General features: G+C 50.5%; 1 protein-coding gene across 1 annotated transcript; it reads left to right on the top strand.

Moving 5' to 3' along the window:
• Nucleotides 1-5,558: 5,558 nt before the first annotated feature.
• LOC311216323 (olfactory receptor 14C36-like) lies at nucleotides 5,559-6,500 on the top strand (the record flags this gene model as incomplete). Its single annotated transcript, XM_084297868.1, has 1 exon — nucleotides 5,559-6,500. One exon carries the CDS (start codon nucleotides 5,559-5,561, stop codon nucleotides 6,498-6,500), a length of 942 nt encoding a protein of 313 aa, XP_084153994.1.
• Nucleotides 6,501-11,852: the final 5,352 nt, after the last annotated feature.

Below are 11,852 nucleotides of genomic sequence, written 5' to 3'. Positions count from 1 at the left end.
TTGTAGATCCTCAGATAAAGAGGATGATTCCTTCAGTGCCGAGTTTCATTTAGAGATGACAGCCATGCTTAGGCTCATTTGGCCTGTGCTGGTATTTATTGAGCTACAAAATTATTGCACTCATAGGTTCATAGAGACATGAAGTCATAGACTATCCCAGCTTGCAAGGGGCCCACAAGGATATTCAAATCCCACCCCTGAATCTGTACATGAAAACTCCAAGAGGAATCCAGGCTCAAAGTGCCCATCTCCAGACCCCTCACACTTTCCCCGTACTCCCCTTCCCCCAAGCACACCGAATGTCAGTGTGCTGCTGCCAGGGGAGGCAAGGCCAGGGAGGGACAGACGGACACTCAGCAGACCCTCCTGTGCTGCAGCTCTGCCTGCAGAGGAGGCAGCTCCTGCTCATTGCAAATGATCTGTGCTCTGCTTTGGCCTGCAGACACCTCCCAAAGACAGACAGTCATGTCTTCTGTAGCTGCTAAAGATCAGCTAGTATAAACTACAATCCTGACAACGAATTACCATGAAACCTGCCTCCCCTCCACTACAGGAGTATGCAAGCACACTGTGCAGAAAAAGCCTTACCCTTCACTTAAGTCAAGCCTCAGCCTTCCTCTTGAATTGCCCCTCATAATGCCGTTATCTAAAGCACTGCAGAAACAGAGAGACCCAACCTGACAGATGCTATCAGCCATTGGATGTGCCAGCTGTACAAGACCCCTCTGCCAACCCCACCTGCAGTGCCCTGCTGCCAGAGCCTCACAGTGTCAAGAGCCTGCAGATGTGTCCTGCCACACGCTGCCCTCTCTTGTTGTGCTCCTCAGTGCCTCCAAGCCCTCTCTCCTCTCCTCTCTGTGTGCCAGCTGCAGTCAGAGCCCCCAGCCCTGCTGCACTGTGCAGAGGAGCTGCTCCTGGGCACAGCTGTCTCTCTGCACCAGGACCCTCTTGCCACGAGCTCTCTCTGTCCCACAAGCCCGGCCCAGCTCAGCAGCACAGCACCAGCCCAAGGCACTGCAATCACCCCTCTGGGGGCTTTGCTGATGAGCCCACGAACCTCAGGCACTCACAGACAATTGAAGACAGCTCTCCAGAAGTCCAAGTCAGAGGCAAGTTTCCTGCAGTGTCCCCCTGAGGGCCAGCACTGACACAGCCTCCCTTGGAGCTCGTTAGAGCAGAACCCTGGAGGCAGTGAGGACAAGGAGACAAAGGCAATGTGAAGATGACAGTGATGTGTAGGAAAACTGGATGTGTGTCACCAAGCACAAGGGCCAGGCCTTGACCCATGTCCCCTGGGAAGGGAGATCCTTAGCAGTCACACCCTGCTCAGGGCTCTTTGTGGGGCAGTAGGAGATGGGGATGTGCATGGCCAAGTGCAGGAGAATGGTACGACCCCTGCCTGGTTCATGGGTGGGGGTGAGGAGGCAATGAGGCCCTGGTGCTTTAACGATCAGCTGTCTCCTCATAGGCCTCAGTGGCAGAGACAACAGCCATAGCCATGGACACAAAGACCTGAGTCCTGATGGGTCTTACAGCCTTTCCACAGCCATTACTCCTCTTCACACCAGGCTGTCTGAGGGACTCCCGGACTTCCAAATCTTCTACTGCCAGATGCAGACCCTTCTGTGGGTAGTGTCACGTTCAATCTGAGCTGAGTCTGATAACTCAAATCTTCTTGGTGTTCCTGCTCTTCAGAAAGGAGCTCTCTAGGAAGCTGCCCTGGTTCCTGGTGAGCAGGCACCACTGCTCGTATGGCATCCCTCGTGGTGCCCAGGCCCTTCTCCTCCTGGACACTGCTCACTCTGCAGGGTCCCAGTCTGCCTCCATGTATGGGGTTCCTCTTCCTCTGGTGCAGGATTGGGCTCTTCTCCTTGTAAATGTCAGGAGGTTTGTGTAGGCAAATTCCCACAGTTTCTCAAGGTTGTCCCACACTGATGCTCCATTCTGTCAGCTGTTAATGTCTGCAGGCATATGGATCACCCTGACTATGCTGTTTCTCACAAGATAACAGTAACAGGAGTTTGCAGGACAGTTTGGATAATACAGCAGGAACTAGTTGAATGGAATTACAGCACAGAATCAGTGAAGGGTGGGGGACAGAAGGCTGCCAGATTCTACTTTTCTCTTCTTCCTTCTCATGCATACTGTTACTTTATCTGGAACTGTGTCCTATATACAAAATACAACACTGTATCATCTAATAAGAAGGAAATTAAGTCTATCCCAGCCAACACATGGACAATATCCAGCCCATATTCCATACCATCTGCACCGTGCTCAGCTCCAATACTTTCCAGTTAATCACCACCACCTTTTCTCAGATGATATACATACAGATATATCATGCCCTTAGTCTGTGGGTGTGCTGGAGTTGGCTAGGATCGAGTTAATTTTCATCTTAGTAGCTGGTATGAAGCTGTGTTTTGGATTTAGCATGAGTACTCAGTACTAGGGCCAGTCCTCTTTAATATATTTATCAATGATCTGGATGAGGGGATCAAGTGCACCCTCAGTAAGTTCGCAGATGACACCAAGGTAGGTGCATGTGTCAATCTGCTCGAAGGCAGGAAAGCTCTGCAGGAGGATCTGGATAGGCTGCACCGATGGGCTGAGGTCAACTGCATGAAGTTCAACAAGGCCAAGTGCCGGGTCCTGCACCTGGGATGCAATAACCCCAACCAGAGCTACAGGCTGGGAGAGGAGTGGTTGGAAAGCTGCCAGGCAGAGAAGGACCTGGGAGTGATGGTGGATAGTCGGCTGAATATGAGCCAGCAGTGTGCTCAGGTGGCCAAGAAGGCCAACGGCATCCTGGCTTGTATCAGGAACAGCGTGACCAGCAGGGCTAGGGAGGTGATCGTCCCCCTGTACTCAGCTCTGGTGAGGCCGCACCTCGAGTACTGTGTTCAGTTTTGGGCCTCTCACTACAAGAAGGACATTGAGGTGCTTGAGCGGGTGCAGAGAAAATACGAAGCTGGTGAGGGGTCTGGAGAACAAGTCCTACGAGGAGCGGCTGAGGGAGCTGGGCTTGTTCAGCCTGGAGAAAAGGAGGCTCAGGGGTGACCTTATTGCTCTTTACAGCTACCTCAAAGGAAGCTGTAGTCAGGTGGGGGTTGGCCTCTTCTCCCACATGCCTGGTGACAGGACGAGGGGGAACAGGCTAAAGTTGCACCAGGTGTGGTTTTGGTTGGAAGAACTTCTTTACCGAGAGGGTTGTTACGCATTGGAATGGGCTGCCCAGGGAAGTGGTGGAGTCACCATCCCTGGAGGTCTTTAAAAGATGTTTAGATGTTGAACTTAGTGATATGGTTTAGTGGAGGACTTGTTAGTGTTAGGTCACAGGCTGGACTCGATGATCTTGAGGTCTCTTCCAACCTAGACAATTCTGCGATTCTGTGATTCTGTGGGAAGAAGAGCTTGGCCAGCAGCAACTTACGATTTCATAGAAGGAAGAGGGTTTACGTAATGTGGATGCTGTGGTAACACTGACTTAAAACAGTCACATATGGCCCTTTCCTTACTTGAAACAGTACTTTCAATCCCTAAACCTAAATGCTACTACAGTACTCTGAAAGGAATCTTTTTTTTTTTATTTTTTTTCTCTTACTAACCCCAATGCCTTCCCTTAACATTAAAATTCCCATTAAAATGCTCTATTTAACCCTAGACTCCTGCTCACCAGGAACCAGGCCAGCTTCCTACAGAGCTGCCTTACGAGGAGCAGGACCTCCAAGAAAATCTGAGTTATCATACTCAAGCTCAGATCCAGTGTGGCTCCACACAGAAGAGGGTCTGCAGCCCTCAGGAGGTACAGGTCTGGGAGTCCCTAGGACAGCCTGGTGTGGAAAGGATCAAGGGCTCTACAAGGGCTCAAAGTCACAACCCAGGTCTTTGTGTCCATGGCGATGGCTGTTGTCTCTGCCACTGAGGCCTAGGAGGAGACGGCTGATCGTTAAAGCACCAGGGCCTCATTGCCTCCTCGCCCCCAACCATGAAGCAGTCAGAGGTCGTACCATTCTCCTGCACTTGGCCATGCACATCCCCATCTCCTACTGCCCCACAATGAGCCCTGAGCAACCTGTCAAGGGAAAGGATCTCCCTTCCTGTGTGCCATGCGACAACACCTGGCCCTTGTGCTTGCTGACACACATCCAATTATCCTACACCTCAGTGTCACCTTCACATTGCCTTTGTCTCCTTGTCCTCACTGCCTCCAATGTCCTGCTCTAATGAGCTCCAAGGGAGGCTGTGTCAGTGCTGGCCCTCAGGGGGACACTGCAGGAAACTTGCCTCTGACTTGGACTTCTGGAGAGATGTCTTCAATTGTCTCTGAGTGCCTGAGGTTCGTGGGCTCATCAGCAAAGCCCCCAGAGGGGTGATTGCAGTGCCTTGGGCTGGTGCTGTGCTGCTGAGCTGGGCCAGGCTTGTGGGACAGAGAGAGCTCGTGGCAAGAGGGCCCTGGTGCAGAGAGACAGCTGTGCCCAGGAGCAGCTCCTCTGCACAGCGCAGTAGGGCTGGGGGCTCTGACCGCAGCTGGCACACAGAGAGGAGAGAAGGAGAGAGGGCTTGGAGGCACTGAGGAGTGCAACAACAGAGGGCAGCGTGTGGCAAGACACATCTGCAGGCTCTTGACACCGGGAGGCTCTGGCAGCAGGTGGGGTTGCCAGAGGGGTCTTCTACAGCTGGCACATCATAAGCCTGATATAGCATATTTCAGGGTGGCTCTCACTCTACTTGTAATTTGGACTAGGAGAAACTTTAGAGTATGTCATTTATGAATGGGCATTTCAGGAGGAAGCCTGAGGCTTGGTTAGTCTGAGGAGGAAGGCTTTTTTGGATTCTCTGCTTTAAGATTCTTGCAGTGGAGGGGAATCTGAGTGAGTGTGAGCACAAAGCTTGTGGGATGAGGTCTGTTAGCGTGGACAGGGAGGAGATGTGGGGACAGAGAACCAGTTCCCAGCAGGGCCATGGGCAGGCGGTGAGAGGGAGCTGCTTCCAGAAATGCTGTGCAAGGGAGGGCTCAGGCACCTCCCTGGGAAAATCGATGCTCTTCTGTCCCACCAGCACAGGGCAACACAGAAAGACCAGACACAGAGAGACACAGAGAGACCAGCACAGACAGACCAGACGTGATGGACAGACTGGCTGTGCTCTCTGAAGTACACTCTGTAGTAGAGGAATCTGTGATTCTGAGGATCCACAAGGTTTTCAATGTAGAGCAGCAGGAATGACAGTATAGAAAAAAGAAATCGCCACAGCCCTTCTCTGCCGTTAGGTGATTTGGGAGCAACAATTTGTTCATAAGAATTAAAATAATCTGAGAATATGCAATGTTCCTCTTTACTTCTTTCTATAGGTAAGAACTGTTAACTACACTGCCCAAAGCAGAGTCCCCTGCTCCCAGGGACACCCTTGGGAAGCAACAGACAGAGCTCATGAAATGGACCTGCTTAATATCTACTTAATAGGCTGAAACTGAATCAGATATCATCAGATAATTTTGTTGTATTTTCTTACTGCCTTTTCCCTCCTTGGGAGAACCCTATGGCCAAAACCAGCAAATGCCCAACATCAGCTCTGTGAGCGAGTTCCTCCTGCTGGCATTCGCAGACACGCGCGAGCTGCAGCTCCTGCACTTTGCGCTCTTCCTGGGCATCTACCTGGCTGCCCTCCTGGGCAACGGCCTCATCCTCAGCGCCGTAGCCTGCCACCACTGCCTCCACACCCCCATGTACTTCTTCCTCCTCAACCTCGCCCTCCTCGACGTGGGCTGCATCTCCACCACTCTGCCCAAAGCCATGGCCAATGCCCTCTGGGACAACAGGGCCATCTCCTATCAAGGATGTGCTGCACAGGTCTTTTTCGTTGCTTTCTTGTTTGGAGCAGAGTTTTCCCTTCTCACTGTCATGGCCTACGATCGCTACGTTGCCATCTGCAAGGCCCTGCACTACGGGAGCCTCGTGGGCAGCAGAGCTTGTGCCCAGATGGCAGCAGCTGCCTGGGGCAGTGGCTTTCTCACTGCTGTCCTGCACACGGCCAGCACATTTTCCCTTCCCCTCTGCCAAGGCAATTCTGTGGACCAGTTCTTCTGTGAAATCCCCCACATCCTCAAGCTCTCCTGCTCAGATGCCTACCTCAGGGAAGTCGGGGCATTTGTGTTTACTATTTCTTTAGTCTTTGGTTGTTTTGTTTTCATTGTAGTGTTCTATGTGCAGATCTTCAGGGCTGTGCTGAGGATGCCCTCTGAGCAGGGCCAGCACAAAGCCTTTTCCACGTGCCTCCCTCACCTGGCCGTGGTTTCCCTGTTTGTCAGCACTGCCATATTTGCCTACCTGAAGCCTGCTTCCATCTCTTCCCCATCTCTGGACTTGGTGGTGTCACTTATGTACTCAGTGGTACCTCCAGCAGTGAACCCCCTCATCTACAGCATGAGGAACCAGGAGCTCAAAGTTGCAGTGAGGAAGATGCTTCTATATGTGCTTCTTAAGCATCAATGTTGTTAATATTATCGTGATTTGTATCATATCATTTTCATATTTAGTAGTATTATCATATTGTAATCATTAATAATAATCCTCTGAAGACTACCATTTTATTTGAGAAATTGACATGACAGATTTTTATATTATTTTTCTTTTTTATTTTTATAATAATTTTTAATATTGATTTAATTTATTTAGTAATTTATTTACTTTGAATACATCTTCTAATCAACCAATTGAACTAGGCTTCCTCTGTAGGTATAGTCAATTAAGAAAAGAGCATAACTTCACTGTTCTCAGCTGCCATCTCTTCCCATCTCCTCTGGAGCTGGGGGAGCAGCCGCAGCACGCAGGAGGGGCTTGGGGCCAAGAGCCCAGCTGACACATGCAGGAGCAGCCCTGGTGGCCCTCGGGGCTGCCCCTCACTGCCCGCTGGGCTCTGCCTTTCTGCTGCCTTCGGGCTGGGGCTGCTGCTTCCCTGGAGCCATGGCCATGACCAGCAGCAGGACGTGGCCTTTTCCCTGCTACTCTCTTTTGGTCTCCACATTGTTCTCTTGTGCTCTTGTACGTGGGTTAGCCATCCGGTCTCATGCACCTTGGTGAGTTTCCTGATGTCCCTAGAGTGGCATCTCCTCCACATCTCTGTACACCTCTTCTAAAGCTGATGTTAGAAATACACCCAAGGAGCTCCTCCCAGAACAGCCCTCTTGTTTTTCTGGGCTTCAGGATGGATCAGATTCCCATAGTGATCACTGAAGGACAAAGGGCTGGACTGTGATCTGACTTCTTGGTAGCACATGGCCCAGCAAACAGTAATAACTGGCCTTGACTGGCCTGGGAGTGTCCACTGGTGCTGGGTTTGATGGCAAATGGCAACCTGGAGAGGAATGTGGAGCTGCTCTGTGGCTGGGCCAGGCCTCTTGTGCTGGCCTGGGGAGCGGGGCTGGCCCTGCAGGGCACAGGCACTGTGTGCTGGGGATCTCCCAGGCAGAGAGCAGGGCTCCTGCAGCTTCACGGACCTCCATCTCCTGAGCTGGGGCTGGCCCCTGCACAGGGGCTGCTGGGGAGGCCCAGAGCCGCCTTTGTGCCAGCAGCTGCGGTGCCTTTGAGGGGCTGGGGCTGTGGTGGCCGTGCCCAGAGCCCTGCAGCAGCCTGTGGTGGGCACTGCCCTGGGGCCAGCACAGCCTGGGCTGCTGGGCTGGGGAGAGGGCAGGGAGGAGGGGAGAGGTGGGCAGGGGCTGGGCTGGGCTGGGCAGTGCCCGGCAGAGGGCAACACCAGCGTCAGGGAGCGGTGGCAGCATGCAGGGGAGGGCTCCCAGCAGGGCTTGGTGCTGCAGAGCCAGGGCTGCATGAAGGGAGCCCAGAGCTGCAGGGGCAGGGGAGAGGAGGCCGAGGGCCAGGGCGGCTGCTGCAGGGGCAGGGAGCTCAGCATGGCCCTTGCAGCCCCCTGCCCTGGGCCTGCCTCTGCCCTTGGGCTCGGTCCCGGCCTTGGCTCTGCTGGCAGGAGCGCTCTTGCCATGCGCTTCCTGGCCTCCCCTCTCCTGCGCACAGCTGCTGCCCACTCCGGCTGCTGCCACAAACGTGTCCTCACAAGCAGCACCACCCCTTGGACTGCTTCTGCTGGCCTCCCCCACCACACTGCCTTGACTCCTTGTCTCTGCTGGGCTCCAATTCCTTCACCGAAATTCCTTCACTCACTGTCAGCACCCTCTCCCCTGCCATGGTGGGATGTGTTTCCAGTGGGCTGTTTACCAGACACAGTTATAAATACGACAAGCAGGTGTAGAGGAGTCCTACTTCCAGACAGGGGCAGGCAGGAAGAAAAGCGACAATCAGATTTACTGGACTGTGTATATTTAATGGCCTGGCACATCAGATCCACAAATGTATTGGGCTCTACTGGACACTGGTACACAGAGTACCCTAATGCCATCAAGCTAGAAAGAGGTAAAACCCAACTGTATTTCTGGAGTGACAGGGGGAACCCAATACATAACTGTACTGGAGGCTGAGATGAGTCTAACTGGGAAGGAATGGCAAAAGCACCCCACTGGGACTGGCCCAGAGGCTATGTGCATCCTCGGCATAGACTGCTTCAGGAGAGGGAATTCAGAGTTCCAAGAGGGCACCACTGGTGGGGCTTTGGCAGAGCTGCCTTGGAGACAAAGGACATGAACCAGTTGTCTACCTTGCTTGGCCTTCCACAGAATCCTTCTGTTGGGGGTTTGCTGAGGGTTGAAGAACAGCAGGTGCCAATGGCTACCATGGTGGCACACCTGAGGCAGCGTCACGCTAACCGAGACTCCCTGATTGCCATCCATGAGCTGGGTCATCGACTGGAGAGCCAAGGTGTAGATGTAGAGCTTGGGAGTGTGCATATGTGATGGACTTGTCAGCACTAAGGTAAAGTTGCCTTACCTGGGTGACACGTCCCAGAGTAGTGTCAGGCACAATGCAATTCTTTTTGCCTTCTGCATCTATAGCACAGGAAGTAGGACTTTGCCCTACTCTATTGACTGGGCAGCTCTTTTCACTTTATTCTATTTAGCTTTCTGTGTCTGGAAGGGGACAATTTCCCCAAAGAATCCAAGCTCATGGGCACAGCTACAGCCAATAAAGATATATTCTCTTTATTTTTCACCCTGAGTTTTCCACAGACGATCTAAGAGAGTCCATGGATGTCCAGGAGTCTACTGAGATTCAGGCTGAATTTCTCAAAATCCAATGGTCATTTCAATCTTATTTATTTTATTTTATTTTATTTTATTTTATTTTATTTTATTTTATTTTATTTTATTTTATTTTATTTTATTTTATTTTATTTTATTTTATTTTATTTTATTATTTTATTTTATTTTATTTTATTTTATTTTATTTTATTTTATTATTTTATTTTATTTTATTTTATTTTATTTTATTTTATTTTATTTTATTTTATTTTATTTTATTTTATTTTTATTATTTATTTTCTGAAGGCACCCCTGACTTATCTTATAAGGATTTCATGCACTGGGCTGGGTTGCAGTTACAGGGATGAAGACCACTGCTGGCAGTGCAGGTTTCAGACCAGGAGGCTCTGCTTTTCCTATGTATGGAGGTCTGCAAAGAAGTCACCCTGGATCAATAGCAATAGGAGAATGATTCTCAAAACTGAAATGCAGCAAAATTCAGCCTTGGAAACAAGAAAATATTTTTATTGGTTGCTCTTTGAAATCTTCTTCCTTAATTACATCTTGCAAGCTCTGCAATTAGCTGCACAAGGCGTGAAGGCTTGAAGACAACTATCAAAGAGACGTTAGGAGTTTCTGCATTTTAATGAGTTCCATGGTGTATTTTGGTGCTCAGTCTATGAAGCTCAGGTACTGAGAGGTGAATGATGCAACTGCTAGATAAATTAAAGTCAGAAGAAAAAGTTGAAGTTACTTGGAGCATTAATGGGCCCCACTGAGGGCTGTTACTAACAAAGCTTCCCCAGGGCCTTGTTAGGGCAGATAATTGGAGGCCATGGTTACAAACAGGCAAAGCACTGTGCTGAGAAAAGTCTTGGTTGGTTTTGGTGATGCAGAAGGGCCAAGGGTTGGCCCCGGCCACTGGAAGGGGAGACCCTGCACACACGTCTGGCTCAGGGCTAGTCTTGGGGTCTGTGGGATGCGGTGGGTACTGTGATGCTACTAGAAGAACTTCATTTTGACACCTCCGCATCCCTGCACACTGTTGCAAGGAAGCAATGCCAACAGTCAGCATGCCAAGCAGGTGCCTTCTGCTGGCCTAGCAGGGCCACTGCCAGCTGTCAGCCCAAAAGTGCAGATCCCAGGTCTATGTAAAGGCTGACCTGCCACCTCCAGACACAAGTGACCTCCCAGTCCCTTTCTGTGACACGTTCCTGCTGCTGCCCTATCAAGTGCAGAGACAGAAGTGACCTCACAGTCCCTGCCACAGTCACATTCCTCCTGCTGGGCCATGAGATCCTCAGGCATAGCTGACTACTTTCTAGATCCCAAGGGAATAAGGTACAGCTTTCTGGGTTAGAGAGTAAACGAATGTTTAATGGGAAGGTTTGGTGTTCTTCTGTGTTTAGGGTATGGGCAGGCTCTGGAGTTTAGGTCATTTTTAGGTCTGCCTAGAAGCCGAGGTTTAAATAGAGCATTTTAATACTAATGTTAAGGGAAGGGATTAGGGTGAGCAAGAGAGTAAAGGTAAGGGATAGGGGCTATAGGCTGAGCTTTGCTTCAAGGGATACTTTGTGTTCAAACATTAGAGAAGTGGATTCCTGTCAGAGTGTTGGAGGAGCATTTAGATTTAGGGATTAAAACTACTGGTTAAAATAGTGTTAGGGCCATATATGACTGTACAAGTCACTGTTACCGCATGATCTACATTACATGATGCCTCTTCCCTCTATGAAATCATTATTTTCTGCTGCCCATGCTCCTCTTACCACCCCCAAAGATCAAAACTCTCATGTCCAGGTGTTGTGGTTTAATCCAACTGCAGCTAAACACCACACAGCCATTCACTCATCCTCCCTCCTCCCTCTCTGGGATGGGGGAGAGAAACGGGAAAGTGAAGCCTGTGAGTTGAGATAAAGACAGTTTATTAAGACAGGAAAATAATAATAACAATTACAATAATAACAATAATGATGACAATAGTACTACTACTAATAATGTGTACAAACAAGTGATGCACAATGCAATTGCTCACCACCCACTGACCAGTGCCCAGACTAACCCCGAGCAGTCCAGCCCTCCTCCCCATGGCTAGCCACCCCTATCTATTGTTTAGCATGACGTCAGAAGGTGTGGAATACCCCTTTGGCCAGTTTGGGTCAGCTGTCCTGTGTCTGTCCCCTCCCAGCTCCTGCTGCACCCCCAGCCTGCCCGTTGGCAGGACAGAGTGAGAAGCTGAAACATCCTTGGCTTGGTGTAAGCACTGCTCTGCAACAATTAAGCATCAGCGTCTTACCAGCACTCTTCTCATCCTAAGCCAAAACATAGCACCCTACCAGCTAGTAGGAGGAAAATTATCTCTGTCCTAATTGCAACCAGGATATCTATCCACCCCTTATTCCATACCATTTATTTCATGCTCAGGTTCCACTCCTTACAAGACCACATCCTGCTGCTGGCCATGGCCATGGCTCCAGGGAAGCAGCAGCCCCGACCCGAAGGCAGCAGAGAGGCAGAGCCCAGCGGGCAGTGAGGGGCAGCCCCAAGGGCCACCAGGGCTGCTCCTGCATGTGTCAGCTGGGCTCTTGGCCGTGAGCCCCTCCTGTGTGCTGGGGCTGCTCCCCCAGCTCCAGAGGAGATGGGAATGAAAGATATCATGTTAATTTTTTTCTTAAAAAAGCTGGGATTTCTAATATTAGGCATA

This window comes from Netta rufina (genome assembly GCF_964035555.1).
Source record: "Netta rufina genome assembly, chromosome: 18".
Taxonomy (NCBI): domain Eukaryota; kingdom Metazoa; phylum Chordata; class Aves; order Anseriformes; family Anatidae; genus Netta; species Netta rufina.
Note: the sequence above shows the minus strand (reverse complement) of the source record. Positions and strands in the feature narration are given on the sequence as shown.